The sequence below is a fragment of the Hemiscyllium ocellatum genome, chromosome 37, assembly GCF_020745735.1.
Source record: "Hemiscyllium ocellatum isolate sHemOce1 chromosome 37, sHemOce1.pat.X.cur, whole genome shotgun sequence".
NCBI lineage: Eukaryota > Metazoa > Chordata > Chondrichthyes > Orectolobiformes > Hemiscylliidae > Hemiscyllium > Hemiscyllium ocellatum.
Window position 1 is genome coordinate 4,587,846 of NC_083437.1, and position 22,796 is coordinate 4,610,641.

The 22,796-nt window shown below is 43.0% G+C and overlaps 1 protein-coding gene across 1 annotated transcript in view; it reads left to right on the plus strand.

Annotated features, from left to right (window-relative positions):
• The first annotated feature begins 5,203 nt into the window (after positions 1 to 5,203).
• The window catches only part of epha8 (eph receptor A8), a 548,357-nt gene continuing 530,764 nt past the window's right edge, over positions 5,204 to 22,796 (plus strand). The window contains exons 1-2 of the mRNA XM_060852189.1: positions 5,204 to 5,305; positions 14,585 to 14,649. Of these exons, the coding sequence (XP_060708172.1) occupies positions 5,224 to 5,305; positions 14,585 to 14,649 (147 nt within the window). The 5' untranslated portion in view covers positions 5,204 to 5,223. The remainder of the gene's footprint in view (positions 5,306 to 14,584; positions 14,650 to 22,796) is intronic.

The following is a 22,796-nucleotide window of genomic DNA, read 5'->3' on the forward strand; positions in this document are numbered from 1 at the left end:
ACCGTTCAGCTGGCTCTTCACTCAGGCTAAATCTCACTGTTGACCAGGGTGGGATTTGAACCCATGCTTCTAGAACATTAGTCTGTGCTTCATGTTATTCGCCCAGTGACAAGTACGTTAGCACCGTCCCAATTTACACCCAACCAACCCAGACCCACTTCCAAACCTCAGCTGGCAATGTGAGAAAATAGAGGTGTCACCGTGGGGAGACTCACCTCCCCGTTCAGTGAAGCGTTTTGGATTTGTCCCCATCCTCCCTCTCTCGGCCAATCAGTCCTGGGTTATCGCCGGAACATCTTTCTGGATGATGTAATCTCTCCCCTCTCCCATCTAAACCCCCTTCAGGGTGTGTATGACCTGACACACTTTGGGATTCTCCTGAAGAAGTGGACACTGGCAGCTCAGTGAAACTATATCGGCTGCTCCTCACTTAACTCGGAACATATCAGGAATTGAAAAAGAAAGTTTGAGAAGAGCAGAATCCCCGACAAACCTTCCTTTCAGGCGTTTCCTTATTTCAGAACAATTCCCAGGTGAATGGCCCATTGGTTGAACCTGTAACTGATAGAACGGCAATATCTGCTGGGCTCTGTCGTTGTCACGGAGGGCTGTTCACGGTCTGTCCAGCCAGACACTATCCGGGCTGGAGTTTTGAAAATGATTTGGAGTCTCCGGCGCTGCAGTCACGCCCGGATCCCAAAGGGGGCGCTCTGTATCTTCATGAGGGGGCAATAAACTCTGGGAGGAATCTGTCAACTTCCTTACAAATGGTTAACTGTTTCCCTCGGATTTCCATTGCAGTTAATTCCGGCTCACAGGGGAGTGGAGATTCTGCTTGGAAGAGATTTGCAGCCTGGGTCAGGTGAATGTTAAAGGAACACAAATTGTGCCCATTCCCCCTGCGTCATATTAAACAATCATTTCCTCAAAGTTACTTTGCAGTTTCGCCCTGACATTTGCAATCGTCTAAGAATAACTCACGATTAGCTGTGGAATTTGAAATCAGATTTTGTCTGTGAATTCTGGAAGAAAATGTAAAAAAAACGATCAAACTAGCCAACCTGACCCCGATGTGTTCTGTGTCCAATAGAGTTCCAGCACAGCAGTGTTCATTTCCAAGCGTGTGTGCTTAACTGGTTTCGCGCCCTGCCTATCTGCATCTGCTTATTTAAAGTCCTTTATAGAAGGAACATGGAGATCTTTTTACACGATCTCCATCTCGAAGTGATTCCTGGCCCCACACCCGCATGGTTCCAAGCACATTGTTGTCGAAATGTTAAACTCGGTTTGTTTCTCTCTCCAGGATGCTGTCAGATCTACTGAGTTTCTCCAGCATGCTCTGTATCTTTCACATTTCCGGCACCAGCAGAGTTTTGTCTTTAGATGGCTGTGTGACAGGAATGCAGTAATTAGTTATAGCAGTAGCAATAACTAGTAGTAACTAACTGGTAATCCAGACATCCGGTTTCATGGACAAGGGTTCGCCTGCTACCTCAGCACTTTGTGAAATTTAAACTTAATTCATAAATCTGGAGCAAAAAGCTCAATGACGGTGACAATGCCAGCTGTCTTTTTTATTTAATATTTTTAGTTTGTTGTAAAAAGGAAACAAGTTGCTTTTAGAGAGGGAAATTGGTCTTCCGTACCTGGTTTGGCCTACACGTGACTCAAACCCACAGCAATGGTAATGACCCTTTGAAATGGCTTGAAAGAACTACTCAGTTCATGGGGTGATTAGGGAGTGGGTAATAAATAATTAAGGAATAAAGGGAAGATGATTCAGTGATGGAGGGAAATGCGGCCTGGCCATGAAAGGCGAAGTTCTGAGGTTTGGTTTTGAAACTACGCTGGAACTTGATCTGTGGCTGTGACACATAATACTCCTCTGTGCAGACATTCAGTCCCCGCATGGCCACAATTCCGGCTCTTATTTTAATATCATAATTGTTTACATTTCCATTGCACCGTTCAGTCAGGAATGGCAGCATTGTTCGTGACAGCGAACAGAGAAGCCCTGAATTATTCAGCAGAGCTGGCCCTACCTTCAGCTCAGCTACCTGGTACTGCGGCTGCTGCTGCTGCTCCCCTGTGTGAATACCATTTACTTCACCAGAAAAAGCAATCAACAATCTTCAATCCTCGCTCAAGTCTTCCGAGTGAATGTTTCAAATAATGCCGTCTTCTTTTGCCACTGACTTCAGAGATTCGCTGGAATTATTCTGGACAGCGGGCATTTAGTTTCTATCTAGTTCTGAAGGTCTGGGTTTGACTGACCCGCCTCTCTATATATTAACATGGGCACTATTGAAAGGCACTTTAGCAATATACCCGACTACGTTCAGAACTAATTCCAACACAAAACAGCGACTGGGTTTAACGCCTGCTTAGAAAGTAGCCGAAACTGGTGAACAAACGTTTCAACCCCTTGTCTCAATATTTGCTTTCATTTGTTTCAACAGACAGATTTTTTTTTGAAAAAACCTCTCTGATGGTTTTGTGGATCTAATTCTCAGGTTAACGACTGTCGATAAATTGAAAATTTCAAGTGGGCAAGATTAAGTTTCACCAATTCTTTGTGAATGGTTCAACCTCACCTTATTTAATCGCGGCTCCATGTACAATATTCCGCTCTGAAAGATCATTATAATTAAAATTCTATTCAAATTGATTCACTGGCCTTTTAAATGGCATTAATGAGGCTGAGCCAGGCACTGAAGTCTGTAATCAGACTAGGGGCCAATACTGGGGGGTATTTGCAACAGAGACAATTTGTCAGAGGCAGGGGCTTGAGGGTATAAGAAGGCGATTGAGGAGAGACGGGTAGGGAGTTTTCGGGGGTCGCTGAGGAGTTGGAGGACGGATCTGAGGAAAAGGTGGAGGACTCCGGAATATGTTCACCTCTTGTCTGCTCGATGCTACCCGCGCTGGACAGGGGCTCCTCTGAATCTGAACTGGAAGTTCAGGCACGGTGGTGACTCCAACTTAAGTTGCGGTCGTTTCTAATGTCCAAGCTTGGTGTTAGAAATAAACTGTAGACAGTGCTTGGCCCTGCCGGCGGCGGGTCGCGTTCATTTCGACCCATTGCTGTTCAGCGGCAGTCGGAATCCAGCTGCACACGCGACCCCTTACAGGCACGGCCGCTGTTTTAAAAAAGTCCTCATAGAAGTAAAAACGTGTGAATTTTAGGAGCAAGGCGGGAAGGAGGGAGTGTTGCTGAATGAGAATTGCAAGGTTTGTGAAGGTTTGTAGCTCAGGTTGAGGGTGAGGGTCAGGGTGAGGGTGTAGGTTTGTGAAGGTTTGTAGCTGAGGGTGAGGTTGAGGGTGTGGGTGAGGTTGAGGGTGAGGGTGAGAGTGAGGGTGTAGGTTTGTAGCTGAGGTTGAGGGTGAGGGTGTAGGTGAGGGTGAGGGTGAGGGTGAGGTTGAGGGTGAGGGTGTAGGTGAGGGTGAGGTTGAGGGTGAGGGTGAGGGTGTAGGTTTGTAGCTGAGGGTGAGGGTGAGGTTGAGGGTGAGGGTGAGGGTGAGGTTGAGGGTGAGGGTGAGGGTTTGCTCGCTGAGCTGTAGGTTGGATATCAAACCCACGCCCTGAATGGGAAATGTCAGAACACAGACTTTCTAGATGTTCAGGAATCTATGGAAGTTAGTCCCTATTTCCTTTTCCAGAAGGAATGAGCAGAATTGAGAATGGACATCTTCAGCAGGGATGGTCTTAGAGAGTGTTGGAAAAACTCAGCGGGCCATAGAGTCATACAGCACGGAAACACACTCTTCCCACGCGCCCAGGCGAGAGTCCCAAACTAACCTAGTCCCATTTACCTGCGTTTGGCCCATTTCCCTCTAAATCTCTCCGATTCATGTACCTGTCCAAATGTGGTTTAAATGTTGTGACTGCACCCGCAGCTACCACTTTCCTCTGGCAGTTCATTCCATAAAGGATCCACTTTCTGTGTTAAAAAAAATGCCCTTCGGATGTATTTTAAATCTTTCCCCTCTCACCTTAAAAAGATTTGACCTCCCGTACCCTAGGGGGACGACCTTTGCTATTTACCGTGTCTGCAGTGTCTGTGGAGAGAGGCACAAGTAGAGTCCAATGTGACTGTCCAACAGTCTTACTAAAGATTGGGACAGCAGTGTGGCCTGTTTACAGAGTGATTATTGGTTGGTGTGACAACTGATAGCATTATGTTTATGGGTAATTTATTCAGCATATTTCGAACTCTCTTTCCCCCAGTGCTTGGACTAGTGTTGTTGAAGATATTGACATTAACACATTTCCATCAAATTGAAACGTTTCAAGAGCGTGTCTTGGGAAGGGACATTGCTTGCAGAGCTCATCTGCGAGAATTGGATGACTTCTGTGGACGTCAATCTGTGTAAACACCTCATTTGGGATGTTTCTATTTCCGTCTGAGGGGCCCGTTGTAGCCCAAATGCTGGAACATTCCATCCCAGCTCCAAGCTTTCTCTCTCTCACACAATCAGGTGCACAGATAGAGGCACACAAGAATGGAAAAACATACAGAACTAACCAAGCGCACAGACAGGTATACGCAGATATAAGCAGGCCTACACAAACACAGGCATGCAGGGACAGGCACACGCAGAAATGCAGGTAGGCTCATAAATAAAGGCGGACAATCAAACCACAGGCACATACAGAAATACAGGCGCACACACAAACACAGGCACACGCAGAACTACAGGCGGACAAAACAACACGCACGCGGATAAATACGGACACAAACACGGGCAAACAGAAATACAGGCTGACAAACTACAGGCACACGGATAAATACAGACACACAAACACAGGTACGCGCAAGGAATACAGGTGGACATAAATACAGGCGGACAAACAAACCACAGGCACAACGACACATACGCACAGGCAGATACACATAAACACAAACACACAGAGAAGCACAGGCAGACACACGAACACAGGAACAGACTCTTTCAGAGGATTAATTTCCTGTTCTCTTGGCTGAAAATTCAGGGGAGTTCGACTGAGCATGCCTGATTGGAGAATGCGGTTTGATTTCTCACTGTCTGATTGGTAGCGGCGATGCATGCTGGCAGTGTGATTGGTGCGAGCCTTTGACGGGCAGTTGGAGGGGTCGAGTCCCAGCCCCGGGGCTGGCTGCTGCGGTTTAAAGTCTAGCGAGCGGCGCTCAGATGCCGCTAGAGCTCGGCTGTTTGTACACAGAGCGAGCAGCAACAGCAGCCATGGCTACAGGACGGTGCCTCTGGCTTTTCCTCTGGAATATCCTGTGTACATCACACTGCATCTACTTTCCGCCAAATGAAGGTAAGAGGACATGCTCTGTGACGCTAAGCTGGCTGCAATGTGAGGCAGCATCACCGGGTGCATGGATTAAAAGAGAAACCAGCTGTCACCATCTCATTTCACAAATACTTCCTCCTGAGCATCTCCGAGTGTAATTTATTATAAAAATAACCAAGAAGAACCGGTAGTTTAATTGCAATAGCGATAAGTGCTGGTGACTATCCTGTTGTTGGACTGGACAGCTGACTCATTAACATTATTTTGAGCTGTTTTACAGGGTAGTGGAATGTGTTTTCCTGTTGAGGTTAGTTCTGTCACTGAAGGGAGGCTGAGCCGAAACGGCTTTAGCTGGAGTAACCACGTGAAGCAAGAGCTCAGAGGTGTGCTAACAGAACCAGGGGATGATTCAAAGTGCCATCAGTGACTATCAATGCAGATGTTTGTGTATGTGTGTGCGCACAGAGACAGAGAGGGATTGTAGCATTACTGGAAATCGCTACATTAACCAACTCAATATTAATAGGGTTATTTTCAATTCCAGTCTTGACAGGTGCCACATCCCTCCCCTCCCACCCCTGCCCAAAAAGCTTTCCGACCCCTCTCTCATCTGGGCCAAAACATGAAAGGTTTTAGATTGGCCACCGCTAGTGTCGTTGTGCCGGGAACTTGGGAGAGTTGGGTCCGCTGGACATTTCTGTTCACTCAAAGTGCTCCCACCGCGCTGGGGGCATTACATTTACCCAGGAGCCTTTTAAATCCCATTTAAATCAAACTGGAAAGTGCCGCACTAACATTAGTTCTACCTAACATTCTCAAAGTGCGTCAATTCCTGTCCATGTCATTAAAAGTACCATGTAAACATTTTAACATGCACAGAACTTAGTTATCACCTTTCATGACTGTCTCTGCTCAGGTCCAGGTGAACTGATCGGGGGATGGGAGTAGAAATGCCTTACAGCTTCTGTCTCCCTAGATTTACTATTACAAATAGGTGCTTCACTTTATATAGACTGTGTGAAGACATTAAATGCTTCACTTGAGGTCAGAGTGAGATGATTATTTGAGACATTGTGAGAAAACAAGGCGAAGTTGGGCACACATACACACACATTCCAGTCCCCTTCACATCGGCTGATGTGTGAGATTTTACGTCGATTCTAACCACACTGGTCAATCCCCAGCATTAACATATACAAAACAGTTTCAAAACAACCCCAACATTAATGTATACAAAACATCAACCAGATAAAAAAGAGTTTATCCTGACATTTGTTTGGTCCATGTTTTATCCACAGGCACTCTACTCTTAAATGTGGCGTAAATCAGTATTTCGTGCCACTTACGATAGAAAACAGAGTTACTGCTTTAAAGTAACCGATTCTCTTTCCACAGGTACTGCCTGACCAGCGGAGTATTTGCAGAATTGTCTTGTTTTTCAAGTTTGTTTGCCAATGTTTCATTTCAAACTTTTCCCTCCCTAAAATCTACTTCTCTCGAGGAGAAAGTGCCACTTGGCGTTTAAATCCATAAAGCGGTTCTTAGCTATTCAGCTAAATACGGATTAAGGAGAAAAACTGGCTTGGAGATCAATTTTATCTATAGGTTTCTTGCATTTGCGGAACCTTAATAACATATTAGCAGAATCTTCCCACTTATTTCAGCGAATAACTGCTTAAAGAATTTATTTAAGTACCTTAACACTTCCCAAAATAACCCGGTGCTTTTCAGTGAATTCTATGTGGATGTGTTAATCTAATCAATATAAATTCATTTATATTCTGTTAGAATTTGTGATTTAAAAGGGGCACTGCTTTGTAATCCACACTGCAAAAGAGGGGCGGATGGCTACATCTCATTGCTAATAGTGAAAACAGTCAGCGCCTGTGACAGCCTTGTGAAGGTTTGAGCATTTTGTGCAATCTTCCCAGAAGCTGGAAAAAATACTACTTAAAATTTGAAATATTTTAATTCTTAAAATTTGGAGCTATTTAAAGTTTAAAATTTCTAATTCTTTATGTTTTTAATTTTAAGCAATTTAAGTACTTAAAAATTGATGCAATTTAAATTCTTCAAATTTAGAGCAGTTTAAGTTTGTGGCAATGTAAATTCTTTAAATTGAAGCAATTTATTTATTTTTAATTTGTAACACTTCAAATTCTTAATTTGAAGCAATTTAAATTCTTTAAAAAAGATGCACTTTAAATTCTTTACATTTGTAGCAACTTAAATTTTAAATTTTGCAATCCTTTAAATTATTAAATTTAGGCACTTTTATTTTTTTAAATTCTTAACTTGAAGTAATTTAAATTCTTAACCATTTCAAATGTAATAGTCCATCCCGCGAATTCACCATCACAACTGCGACCATTAAATCAATCTTTCCCGATTGATTGTTGGACTCACCCCAGCCACGAGGTGAATGGGAATCGGATTTTGAGTTCTACCTTATGGCACCGTTGGACCTAACTTCATCTGGAGGTTCGCCCAGATGTCATTCCTCAAACCGTGTGTTCACCCATCTGTAAGGCGGCTGTACAAAACTAGTCTCAATATCACTCTAACTAACCCACATCTCTTATACGCCAACATGTTATCATCAAAATCTTTCCAGAGGTTGGGTTTCACAATGAAATGAATTGGGTGATTTTTCCCGGGTAAATGTGCAGAATTAATGTAGCGCCCACTGAGCCGGGATTTACCCACAAATCCATTCATTTGATTTCAAGTAATTTCTGTGCAGTTTCAGAATTACATTTTTAACTGGTCTGAATGACAGTAGGTACGTGATATGGAACGAGAATTAGAGCAATTTCTCAACCTTAAAGAAGGGTATACAGACACACATTCGAATCTAAACACCAATTTACCAGGTTTAATTAACTAAACGGAGGGAAAATCAAATTACTTGAAGTCATTATTTGTCTTGTAATTATCTTCGTGGGATTACTGTAAATGGCCATTAACTTTCATTGACAAATGAAATGTACTTCACAAAGCTCCATTTGTTTATACAACCTCTCAGCGTGAATCGTGAGAGTTTAGATACTGTAACCCGACCTCAGTGTACTGGGTTGTTCAAGTACGGCTCTAAATAAATATGACAGTAAATACAAGCAGTTCTGGACTCCGAGAACAGTGTTAAATACCAGCTTGAAATCGTCAAAATCAGGAATGGATACAGAATGAGGCTGTTCGGCCCCTCTAAAATGTTATCCAGTGAATGCCATTGGCTTGCCCCAAAAGCATTTTTTTTCTTTTCTGAGGATCATTCTTAAATTTCATTCGGAAAAAAAGACACTGATTCCGCTTTCAGGCTGCGCCTTCCAAATCACAATTTCCGCTGTTTGAAAATAAAGCCTCTTGATATTTTCCGTCCTATATCTCTCCTGTCAGCCGTTTCAGTCACTGCAAACTCTGATTGGCGAGCAGGAGTCAAACTCTTAACCTGATCCGAATTGAGGTCAGCAACCGTATCTTTCCCAGATCCTTGACAGCCGAGTTTAATTGATGTAAGAAAGTGAGGAACAGGAGAGGCTCTACACTTTCAAGTTTACGGCGTCAGGATAAGGCGAACAAAACGTATCTAATCAAATTAAAACGCAAGCACTTCAACAGAGTCGTTTAATAAGATACAGAATGCAAATGAAATCACAGTGCATTGTCATTGAAAATCTTCACTTCGGGAGCTATTCAAAATGCAATCAATTCACTTGATTTCCCTCTCGCCCGATTACAAAGGGCAGTGTAAAGTTTAGACAGATGTGCCAGGTGGCACGGTTTTGAACCGATTGGAGCGTGACGGGACTTAAAGAATCATCGATGAGGGAGGATCCATTCCCCTAAGCTAAAGTACTGCAAACGTTGGAGATCTGAAACAAACAAAAAAAACAGAAATTGTTGGAGAAACTCAGCAGGTCTGGCAGTACCTCTGGAGGGAGGAAACAGAGTGAACGTTTCGACCCTTCTTCAGAACAACCCCGTGGTCCTGCCTGGATGTGACGGCTTGCTACGGCCACTGAGGTTCCGTGTGTCACTCGGACCATTTCATTGTGTGGTTGACTGTCTGACCCCACCCAGGGTAGGATTTCTGAGCGGCCATTCTAAACTGTTTGCCATCTGCAAAGCACATGAACCGCAAACCCTACGGCTGTAGTCTCCTGGGCTGAAACCAGACCAGTTCTTTTACAGACAACTTCTATATAACTGATGATTAAAATATATTCGAACCGAGCGAGGCCAGCGTTCAGTTCAATCATCAGAATAAAGAGCTGATGGGTTTAGAACGGAATTTTGTTTTAAATTAACACTTGTTCCCTCCACCAAGGTTAACCTGTCTCTCGTACACACCAGTCCACGCTGGCCCTCTTTCTACAACAATAGACAGAGCATTGGGAAGTGTAAGTCATGGTTTAGCTTAGTTTCCCTCAAACTAATGAGTTATCCAAGTCGACCGAGGATTTTTTAAATTTGGATATTAACGGGGGATGAACGGTATTAAGATTGCTCTCTCTCAGAAAGCGCGCCCCTCTACTTCCACCTGCATATTATCTGCCATTACTAGCAAAGAGGTGAAGGAGCCGGTGTTGGACTGGGGTGCACAAAGTTAAAAATCACACAACACCAGGTAATAGTCCAACAGGTTTATTTGAAAGCAGTAGCTTTCGGAGCGCTGCTAACCGCCTTATGAAGAAGCAGCGCTCCGAGAGTTAGTGCTTCCAAATAAACCTGTTGGACCAGAACCGGGTGTTATGTGATTTTTAACCACAGGCAAAGTGACGGGTCCCACTCTCCAAACTGGACAGACACGACGGAGGACTGGGTGTTCCAAGTGAAATCGAAAATTGCACACTTGCAGGCTGTGTAAAAACATTTTTAAATCATCCTGTTCAGGGATGTTATGAACTGGGATCTCCTGATCCAAGAGATACGGACACTACCGCTGCCCAGATTCGAAGTTGCCCCTAAACTTGTCTAAGGATCAATGGTCAGGAATTTATAAAAACAGAGGCACACACGGAGATTACTGGGGGCGCTGACAGTCCGGTACACCCCCAGTCTTCCTTTTAAGCGGGGATCAGCAAAGAAATGGGTTTCACTGCAGTTCCCAGTGTGTCAGGGGGACAGGCAGGACACCCGCTGTCCTGACTCATGGCCCAGTGCATCTACACTGCAGTGACTCGGTGCTGACTGCACCCCTGTTCCAGTGAAAAGCTAAAGGCGACAGGGCGATCAGGAGGTTTCCGTCTGTCTTACGGCTGGTGATTTTGACCTGGTCCGGGGCAACCTGACCCTTGACCTCCCTACTCCTTATCAAAAGTAAAATCAGTTTCTCCTTTTTTTCCATTTTGAATTACATACGAGGCATTAACAAAAAAGGTGTTATTTGTTCTAAAGAAGGAATGAGTTATAGTGAGACTATCGCTGAGTTCGACTTGCAGAGACCCAGGCTAATGCTGCGGACACGGGTTCAAATCTCATCCCTTTCGCTGATCGAATTCTAATCCAATTAACCACACTTTCTTGACCGTTAGTGTCAGTAACCTTGACCATAAACTGTTTTTTTTTAAACATTAAATGAGTGCTGTCGTGTCTTTCAGAGAAAGAAACTGCCGTTCTTACCCGACCTGACCTAGATGTGACTCCAGCCCCATAGTTAATGGAGTTAGCTGAATGTGAGCTGCCTTCTGAAATGGCTCAATGAGCCCTTAGTTCAACGGGCAATTTGGGAAGAGGGACAACGCAGATGCTCATATCTCCGTGAGCGAATAACAAAGATAACGTGTTTTTAGTGCTCCTTTCTCCTTGGTGTTGATAACGTGTCTGCACTGCAGTTTGAAATTGCACATACATTTGCTCCCACTCCTAATCGACTTATCCCTCTTATTCGCGTTCTCACCCCTCCTTCACTCACCCTACAATGGTGTGGGAAGATTGGGTGGGCCCTTCGAACAGAGGAGGCCGAGGGGAGATTCAGTCCAAATGAATGAAATGCTAAACAGCTCAGATCCTCTTCCTCACAGTTACGAGCTCCATCGCCAGAAACTCAGCGGGTCTCGCAGCACTTATCGAGACAAAAACAGAGTTAGTTTTTCGAGTCCAGAACCCTAGATTGAGGCTAAGAGGCAAAACAACGTTTAGATGCGATTGAAATGGAAATGTTTTCACCCCGAACTCACTGTAAAAAGGTGATCCAAGTGGACTCAGAGAGTATTTAAAATAAATTGGCACTGGAAGTGGCCCGAGCGAGAAAGCAAGAGCTGGAAAACTGCTAGGTGAACTAGCGGGGATTCAATGGCCTGAATGGCCTCATTTCATAATGCAAATGTCAGTCATTTAAACCTCCCATTCCATGCACTAGTCGCGGCTGCTCAGTCGCTCACTCAAGTAGTGATGGCCACATTGTCTGCACTCTCCGGGGTCACTCTGACCTTGCTGCAATGTTATCCCTGGGTAAGAGTGAGGTAGCAGCGCCACCGTTATTGTAACTAATCTAATGAGAAATTAAGCGCAGGTATTCCACTGTCTGTCTTTTTATAATAACAAAATCCTGTTCCACCCTACTGTAAAAATAAGTCCCAGAGAACCTTCCATCCTGAAGAAATGTATTGGACGGAACTTCACTCAGTTAATGTTTTAGGTCCAATGTGATTTCTTTGGAATGGAAGAGTTTTGGGCTCTTTCTGTTCCAGCCGCTGCTGGCATTCTGACGCCCGTTGTTTTTATATTACGTTCCCGAGGGTGATCTACTTGGTCCGTTGGCTTTTATATTGGATCATTATTGTGGAACGTATTTAAAGTCCGGTATATTTTTATGCTTTCTTAACGGTTGTGCAGGTCTTCCAGACATCTCATGTCAAAGGAGGATTTTGTTCTTCTAAAAAAAACCTGTAATCTTCGGCCTGAATAGGAAGGAGTTAGAGAGATGACAGGGTGTAGCGCAGCTCGAATAATAACGCAGAGTGGGTATTAGTGTATCTGTTCCTCATGTCCGCTCGGTTCCACCTTATTTCCAATCGAAGTTGATCGAAATGTAAACAAGATGCAGTATTAATCAAACAATTTTTAATATATTGAGCATTCAATTCCCTGGCACTAATTTTGCATTTCTCTCCTGACAGCAGGAATACTAGAAATATTCCATCAACAGGATTTAATGCAATCAGATCAGGGATGGGCACACAGTTTGAAATATTTTACATTTTCCTACCAGTCTGAGGCATTTTCCATATTACACGAGACAGACTGGGACTAAGACTATGACCAGTTGGACTGTGAATCGGGATATAATAGTTTCGCGTCTCTCTCCAGCGGAATTTCTTTTCTCACCCAATGTCTGAACAGAATATTGACAGAGTGGATGAAAGAGTTGGCGCTATGCAATTGGTAAACAGGTTAGCAGGCAGTGTAATGCTAAAAAAAAGTCAGACTTGCAGATGTTTGCGTTAACATACAAAGCATAGTGTGGTCAATGCAAAATCAAATCGCTTTGCATTGGTCGCTCGCCAAACGTAAATAGAAGATTGTTAAACTCTTTGGAAGAGCAGGGAAACAGCTCAACATCACAAACTCAGATGATTTGCACACTGCCGTTTAGTGGGATCTTGCTGCTCACAAATTCGCAGTTTATATCACAATTTATCGCAGTTTATACCATCATTATATCACAAGGTACTGAGAAAACAAACAATTCTGGCAGTCTCTCTTTGTGTGTGTGTTTTTGTCTGTCTGTCTGTCTTGCTCTCTCTGTCCTTCTCGCTCTCTTTCTGTGTGTCTCTCACTGTGACTCTCGCTCTTTCTCTGTATGTGCCTCTCTCTCACTGTGACTCTCTCTTTCTGTGTGTGTGTGTGTGTGTAGTTCTGGCAGTCTGTGGAGGTAGGAACAGGTCTATGACTTTTTGTCAGTTTTCGCAGCTGCTGTTAAATCGCCGGTGTATTCTGTCTCCATATTTACGGCGTTCACACAGGTCTACTTTTATTTAACTGGCTTTGAACTGTATTTTGAATATTCTGAATTAATCTAAGTGTGCTCTATAAATGCAAACGTTTTCCTTTTCCTTATCCAAAAGAGAAAATGCTGGAAAATCTCCGCAGATCTGGGCAGCATCTGTAAGGAGAGAAAAGAGCTGACGTTTTGACAAAGGGTCAGTGAGACTCGAAACGTCAGCTCTTTTCTCTCCGTACAGATGCTGCCCAGATCTGCGGAGATTTTCCAGCATTTTCTCTTTTGGTTTCAGATTCCAGCATCCGCAGTAATTTGCTTTTATTCCTTTTCTTTATGTTTTAATACATTCCTTACGTCCCCTCTATCCCCCACCCTCCCACGTATCCCTCAGAGTTTATTCAGACTCTTCCTCAATCTAAACACTCCGTTAAATAGATGTACTGAGCATTTTTAGGATTAACTCTGGCCAGGTATTTACATCATTCCCTCCACAACAGACTAATGATGCAACTCTCCAACTGTGTAGTTTGGACATCCCGGATCTCAGTGTTAGACCAACTCCTGATGATTAAACCTGTCTACACAACCAGACGGTTCAGCGGAGTGTAAATGGCTGTTGGCTGTCCTGAAACCAAAGTGCTGGAGACCACAGCGGGCGAGGCAGCAACCATGGAGAGGGAGCAAGCTAATGTTTCCAGTCTGGATGACTCTTCATCAGAGCTTAGATGAAGACTAGAAACGTTAGCTTACTTTCCCTCCATGGATGCTGCCTGACCCGCTGTGATCTCCAGCATTTGTTGTTTTCAGTACAGATTCCAACATCTGCAGTAATTTGCTCCTTCCGGTATTGGCTGTCCATTCAATGGAACCAAGTGCTTAAAAGCTTATCCAGGGATATGCAAGAAGGTAGAACTGAGGTTAAATCAGATCAGCCACTATCATATTAATGGCGCAGCAGATTCAATGAGTCAAGTGACTCCTCTAGTTCCTTGTTGGTATGTTGAGCACCTGCTGTAGCCCTGTCACCTCACAGTGGTGTTGACCATGAGCAGCAGCGGAGAACAATCTGCAGGTGGTGAGACAGAACGCTCAGAGATTTACTTTTTAAGCACGGGCCAGTGATTTTCTATGTGATTAGAAAGTTGTCCTTTTTGCAAACAGATAATTATGCAATTTATTTTTAGAATTTAATTTACTACTGTGGACTAGAGTAGAAGCTATCAGATGAATCCTGTATTGTTTTAAGTAAACTCTTATGCACACTAATAGAATTCATTTACGTACATTTTATAAATAAAGGGCAGAACATTCACTTATGTTATAAACTGTACATGAGAAATATTCTTCTGCATTTTCAGTTAATCTCCTAGATACAGCATCGATACAAGGAGATTGGGGGTGGCTGACTTATCCTCACAATGGGGTAAGTAAAATCAATTTACAAATAGAATCATTGATTTAATACAATGATGGGATAATTTTTATTTATAATATGAAAAATGTGTAAGGCATTCGAGTGGTTAGAAGTCTGCAGATACTGTGATTACTTGATTTTCCTTTGGGTCTAACCTTACCTCTGACATATTCTGTTAGCCTGAGTTACAAGTGGCACAGCTGGTCTGAAAGCATCCCATAAAAGTTGAAAAGACCATTGGCTGAAGTTTGAAGAGACCTTCCTTAGCTTTTATCTCCACTCTTGGATTATTACTATAAAATTGGTTCATTGGAAGCTTTTGTTTATTTGTGTTTCATATTTGGTACATGGGAAAACAATTAGTTTCAGCATTCTTAATTGTATAAGCAAGGATTGCAGGTGGTGCATGGAGGTGGTATTCTACAGCAATTGCAGTCGTTGGGCTTTGACATCCGTATAGCGCTGCTAGAAGTGGTGTTACACATTTATACATCTTTCCAAGAGAATTATAAGCCACAAGGCTTGAATTATGGTCCAAAGTGATTGATTTAAGTGGATTTTAATTTGTAATCCTGGTTTTAACAATATATTGAAGTGAAACTAGTTTTATTATTATCTCATGGTTTGATTATTGTTTTATGCACCAGTGATCAGGTGATAGGATGAGGTAACATTTGAAATACCTGATACAACTGCAGCAATTTTCTTTCAGTTCGCTCTCTTCCCTTCCTTGCTCCACCGATTGGATGTATTCCGACTTCAACGCAGGTCCTCATCAATCTGAATGAGGGCTCTCACTGCTCATTGGAAATCCTACACTCCAGCTGTTGGATCTCCTGATCTGATAGGACTTTACTCACGCTGCAAATGTGTTGCTGGTCAAAGCACAGCAGGTTAGGCAGCATCTCAGGAATAGAGAATTCGACGTTTCGAGCATAAGCCCTTCATCAGGAATAAGAGAGAGAGAGCCAAGCCGGCTGAGATAAAAGGTAGGGAGGAGGGACTAGGGGGAGGGGCGATGGAGGTGGGATAGGTCGAAGGAGGTCAAGGTGAGGGTGATAGGCCGGAGTGGGGTGGGGGCGGAGAGGTCAGGAAGAGGATTGCAGGTTAGGAGGGCGGTGCTGAGTTGAGGGAACCGACTGAGACAAGGTGGGGGGAGGGGAAATGAGGAAGCTGGAGAAATCTGAATTCATACCTTGTGGTTGGAGGGTTCCCAGGCGGAAGATGAGGCGCTCCTCCTCCAGCCGTCGTGTAGTTGTGTTCTGCCGGTGGAGGAGTCCAAGGACCTGCATGTCCTCGGTGGAGTGGGAGGGGGAGTTAAAGTGTTGAGCCACGGGGTGATTGGGTTGGTTGGTTCGGGCGGCCCAGAGGTGTCCTAACCTGCAATCCTCTTCCTGACCTCTCCGCCCCCACCCCACTCCGGCCTATCACCCTCACCTTGACCTCCTTCCACCTATCCCACCTCCATCGCCCCTCCCCCTAGTCCCTCCTCCCTACCTTTTATCTCAGCCGGCTTGGCTCTCTCTCTCTTATTCCTGATGAAGGGCTTATGCTCGAAACGTCGAATTCTCTATTCCTGAGATGCTGCCTAACCTGCTGTGCTTTGACCAGCAACACATTTGCAGCTGTGATCTCCAGCATCTGCAGACCTCATTTTTTACTCGAGGACTTTACTCACAGCAAACTTAAGTGGGGCTGGACTTCATGATCACATCACTCGTACACTCGTACACTCAAAGGACTAAAATATTAATTAACATTGAGCCTAATTGTAAAGAAGGTTACAAAGGGTGGAATGTCACACCTGGAGAATTAACACAAAGGCTCAGTCCATGCAACTGTCAATTCAATGCATTTATGCAGTCACAGGAATTGTTTTTGAGTAAGTTCAATTTTCAGAACAAGCAAGGAAAAGAATGCATCGATTGTAATTTTCCCAGCAATGATTTAGTTAAATAGAAATGTTTCCCAAGACTGAAAGATATATCATGTTGATCGTGAGATTGCTACTAACAGAAAAACATTTCTGTGCAGTCAGCCAAGGTAGTTTTCAGTTTTGTCTCAGCTTCAACCAAATGCTGCTGTTTGTTACTGTCTGGTGAAACCTTATTGTACACAGGCCTATGAAATGTTCTCTAAGTAGTACTGAATAAAGATCATTTATATTATCCACCAGTCACAGGGATATGCAGCCTAAATACCTGGCTTCACTGAAACGTTTATATCACATTTCTAATTTGTGGAAAACAAACTTCTTTTTGGCTTGACAGCAGCATCCTGTCAGTGGCGAAAACTGCTCTCAGATTTACTGCACAGTAAGACCTTCTGTTGATTGCAGTTCAAAACATTTCAGCTGCTTGTCTCCTTTTAGCATTGTGTACGTTGTGTATTACCAAACATTTATATCTATCTATCTATCTATCTATCTATATATAAACAACAACAAATTGTAAATTAGGGATATCAATAAAGCTGTTTTTTCTTATCCTATTGTCACAATTTGAAGTTATAATCTAGATTTATCTTTTGAGTGCCATTTATTATCTCGTATTACTCTAGGGCTCCGATTTCTGATTCCACTTTTCCAAGGCTTAATGCATCAAAACTACTTCCTTTTCCCTAAGATCCACTGACACAAGCTTTGTGTCTTTCTTCTCATCATATACTTGATGTTCAGCCACGCCCTCACTCGAGCTTACGGTTCTGTACGGCCTCTTTATCGAAATGCACAGGACATTTTGCGCCCTTTTTGAGGAGACATTGTTATCCAAGGATGTTGAGCTAAGGTCATAAATGGCATTGAGGAGTGGATCAGCCATTTTGTACAGCAGGATGGAGAGAACTGAAGGGCCTCTTTCTATTCTTATAGACCAAGGTACAGTTGACCAAATCCCTACCTGAACAGTGGGCAAGTATCCTGTTTCACATGAATCAGAAAAGGACTAAGAAGGTATAAAAATGTTATTTATTCTCCATGTCGTACAGTCCTGTCACTGTAAATACTCATAAAATCTAAAGCATTTCCAGCCAGCTTTCTGGCTACATCAATCCTCCTGGCTCCAGTTAGTTGGAGATGGGATGTATCCCGACAGATGTGCTAAGGGACCCTCAGAATTCCCTAAGTATTGACTTCTCAGGAATTGTAGGAAGTTGAAATTTCCAATGGGGGTTCCGTTTTATAGTTAGCCAGGAGTTAAAGCAGGTTTCAAACCTTCTACCTTTTCATGGAGTAACTATTAAAGTCTGTTCTGAGAAAAGGTCATTAGACCTGAAACATTAAACTTGATTTCTCTCCACAGATATTGCAAGACTGCTGAGCTTTTCCAGCAATTTCTGTTTTTGTAGCTATTAAGGTCATAGATTGGAGCTGTCTAATGTCTTTGACTCTTACTCAGAGTTGGGAGGGTACCTTTTTGGAGTTTCCAGATTCTAGATAATTCCTCAGACTGACATCTGACTCTCTCTCCCACTCTTGACGTACAAGTCGGCTCCAGTCTACCTCCTCATGTGTCACATTTTTTCCTTCTCAAAAGGCTTTGGACCTATAAATACCAGAAGAAGGCAGGGACAGTTGTAAAAAACAGAGGTCATGGTTTTGACTCTGATACTAGACAGCTCACCAGATCAGGTAAACCCTGCATTTCTCCGGGGGTCTGAATTGGAATATCACGCTTCGGAAAATTTAGCCTCAAGGACTCTTCATCAGTGACTGGCAAGTGCAAATTGAAAATCTGCAAATACTTTGCATAAGCTGGGAAAATAATGTTTATGTTTTTATCCGCCATCCTAGAGAGCCAAAATGCAGATTAGCAAAATTCAAAACAAAAACAAACGATGCTTTCTCTAAAAGAGGAAATGCACATTACACTGCTCATCTGAGCATAGAAACACAGAGTGACGAGGTCTAGGCTGGAAACAAATTCCTGTTCTTCACCTTTGCATATAAAAGCAAAGCTGCCATGGGTGAATAAATCTTTACTATTTTAAGCTATATTCTGCGAGTCTATGTAACTGTTGGGTCATGGTTCTTTTTCAGCCTGTCAGACAAAAACAAAATACTGGTGCCCTCCACAAAGCACAGGCCTGGTACTGCCAGCCCTCCACAAAGCACAGGCCTCACACTGCCAGCCCCTCACAAACCACAGGCCTCGCACTGCTAGCCCTTCACAAAACACAGGCCTCGCACTGCCACCCTTCACAAAACACAGGCCTCACACTGCCAGCCCTTCACAAAACACAGGCCTTGCACTGCTAGCCCTTCACAAAACACAGGCCTCGCACTGCCAGCCCTTCACAAAACACAGGCCTCGCACTGCTAGCCCTTCACAAAACACAGGCCTCGCACTGCCAGCCCTCCACAAAACACAGGTCTTGCACTGTCAGCCCTTCACAAAACACAGGCCTCACACTGCAAGCTCACAAAGCACAGGCCTCGCACTGCTAGCCCTTCACAAAGCACAAGCTTCACACTGTCAGCCCCTCATAAACCACAAGCCTTGCATTGCCAGCCCCTCACAAAACACAGGCTCGCACTACCAGCCCTCCTTAAAGCACAAGCCTCACACTGCCATCCACTCAAGAAGCAAAGGCCTCACACTGCAGGCCTTCAGGGAACTCAATGTCAGTGACACACAAAGTGTGTGATATCACAAGTCCTAGTACCCCAACATCTCTTTGTTGTATAATTCACACCAAGGTCTTACCTGTGAAAGTCCAACCTGGGTTTGCCTTACCAAAATGCAACACCTATATAAATTAAACTCCATCTGCCATTCCTCAGCCCAGTGGCCCAGATCAGGCTGCATTCCCAGATAACCTTCTTCACTGTCACTATACCACCAATCTTGGCGTCATCCACAAACTTACTAACCATACCTCCTAAATTCTCATCCAAATAATTTATATAAATAACGAATAACTGTGGACCCAGCACTAATCCCTATGGCACACAGCCTCCTGTTTGAAAAACAACCCTCTACTGCTACCCTCTGTCTTCTACCATCAAGCCAATTTTATTTTCAATTGGCTACCTCTCCCTGGATCCTGTGAGATTTAACCTTTCTCAATAACCTACCATGAGGTACTTTGTCAAAGTCCTTGATAAAGTCCATGTAAACAACATCTAACACTGCCTGAATCTACTTTCTTAATCACCCCTTCAAAAAACTCAATCAAATTCGTGAGACACAATTCGCCATGCACACAATCATGCTGAATATTCTAAATGCCTCTAGATCCTGCCTCTTAGAAACTCCTCCAATAAGTCACTCACCAAGGATGTAAGGCTCACCAGTCTGTAGTTCCTAGGCATATTCCTGCAGTCTTTCTTAAATATTGACAAAATAACTGAACCCATGACCATCAATGAAATAAACTTCTCCCTTGGGGCTCCACAATTTCCTCCCTGGACTCCCATAAAGCCCAGGGATACACTTCATTATGTCCCAGAGATGTATTTCTCTTAATGCGTTTTAAGACTTACAGTCCTTCCTCTTCTGTAATGTGGATACTCTTCAGGACATCAGTTTATTTCCCCAAGCTCCCTAGTATCCAAACCTTTCTCGATGGTAAATACTGATGAGATATATTTATTTAGAATTCACCCATGTCTTATGGCTCCACAGTTAGATGACTTTGTTGATCTATAGGAGGCTCTATTCTTTCCCTAATTACTCTTTGTATACTTATAGAATCTCTTTGGATTCTTCTTTACGTTATCTACCAAAGGCATCTTGTATCCCCTTTGAGCCATCCTGATTTTGCTTTTAAGTTTACTCCAACACCTTCTATACTCCTCAAGGAATTACTTCAATCCTAGCTACCTGTACATGACATATGACTTCTTCTTTTTCTTGACCAGGGCCTCAATAACTCAAGTCACCCAGGGTTCCCTACTCCTGCCAGCTTTACCCTTCACTCTAACAGGAACCTGTTGGCCCTGAATCCTCATTAGCTCACTTTTGAAATCTTCCACTTACCGGACATCCCTTCACAAGCAACCTCCCCCAGTCAACTTTTGATAGTTCCTGGTCTAAGACCATGAAAATTGGCCTTGCCCCAGTTTAGAACCTTAACTTGTGGACCAGATCTATCATTTCCCATGACTTTTTTAAAACTAATGGAATTACTGCCTTTTCAAAAAGAGGAAACTGTTAGTGAAAGAAGTCGTAGAATCCACACACTCTCTGCAACAAAGGAAACAAATCTCATACCAGTAACAATCATGATAAGTAATAGGGGAGTTGTCAGTGTAGTGGTAATGTCATAAGGTAGTCATCCAGAATGTTCTGGGGATATGAGTTTGAAGCCTACTATAGCAGATGATGAAATCTGAATTCAATAAAAAATTAAAAATCACATCACATCAGGTTATAGTCCAACATATTTAATTGGAAGCACTAGCTTTCGGAGCACTACTCTTTCCATAACCATCTGATGAAGGAGCGGCGCTCTGAAAGCTCGTGCTTCCAATTAAACCTGTGGGATTATAGCCTAGTGTTGTGTGATTTTTAACTTTGTAAACCCCAGTCCAACACTGGCATTACCATATCAATAAAAAGTTAACCTTATGATGACAATACAGCCTTTTTGGTTGTTGTGAAAATCTGTCCTCTTTACTTTAGCTAAGGAAATCTGCTATCCCTTCCTGGTCTGACCTACATGTGACTCTAGACCCACAGCAATGTTGTTGACTCCTAATTGCCATCTTGGGCAAAATACTGGCCAAGCCCCATAAAAAATATAAAATTACATGACAAAATGCAATCACAGAATGTAACCCAGAAAAAAAAAGCAGACTCAATGCAGTCAGGAGCATAGAAAAGACAGATCTCACAGTGTGGATCACACAGAGAAAAGAATGCATATTTCACACTGTGGTTAACAGATAAAACACATCGAAATCACACTGTCAGTAACAGACAAACACAGCCCTCACACTATCAGTAACAGCCAAAGGAACACAAACCTCTCACCAACACTAACAGGTGAAGGAACACTGCCCTGACACTGTCAGTACTTTCAAAAGAATACAGACTTCACATTGTTAGTACCAATCAAAGGAACATAGACCTCATGCTGTCAGCAGGAGACAAAAGACACAATGGATAACAAGAAGAAAATTTGAAGCTTATATTGTCCATAACTGGGTAAATTTAGACCTCCAGCTGTAAGTGAGCAATAGAAAGTACAGACCTTGTACTTTGTATATCATTAAATGCTGATCTCAAATAATCAGTAATTAGGAAATATTAGTTTTAACATTGTTAGTGACTATAAAACCAACAGCATGAATTCCATCTTTTCTGTTAGTAATTCAAAAGACACAAACCCAATAATCAAGAATAGGGAAAAAAAAGAGACTTCACAGACATAGTAATATTGTTAAAAAGATCTTTTCTCTTTTTAGTAACTGAGAAAACACAAAGTTCACACAATCAAAAACAAAGAAATGAGTAGACCTCTTACTGTCAGTAACACAATAACACAAGCCTCACACTCAGTAACAAAGAAAATACAAACTTCATGAACATTAAAATATCTCAGTTACAATCCTAGACAACAGAGGCCTCACACTTTCAGTAACAGAAAATGGGCATCCCATATCCTATCAGAAACAACCTGCACAGAGTGTAGACTGTCGCTAACAGAAAACACAGGCTGAAAACTGACAGAAATATCTGTCATTATAATACCTCTTAAAACATTCATGCAGCTAGTAATCCAGAAAAACAACCATGCACTGGCAGCAACTGAGAAACACAGGAGCAGACCAAGAAAGATAATTCCAACTATCAGTAATGCAAAAAAAAAGTGCTACCATTTATTAGAAATATTGTTCACAATAGTCCTCACACTAGTCAAAGAAACCGAGAAGTTCCATTAGGTTTAATAGGGAATCTGTGCTGCAGTCCCTGCTTTCTGAGCTTGTACTTTTTGAGACATACATTAACCGACAAGAGAAAGTGGAACTGGTTGAAATCAAACAAAAGGAGACAGACATGGTGTTGAGATGATAATTCCACCAGTGTAGCACAAGTCACACAACCCTCCGAGATAAAATAATTCTCCTAATCTCTGTCCTGAATAGATGATCCCGAGTGATAAAGCAGCGCCTCTTGGTTCTGGAGTGACTTGTCTTCACCTGCGATGGGATT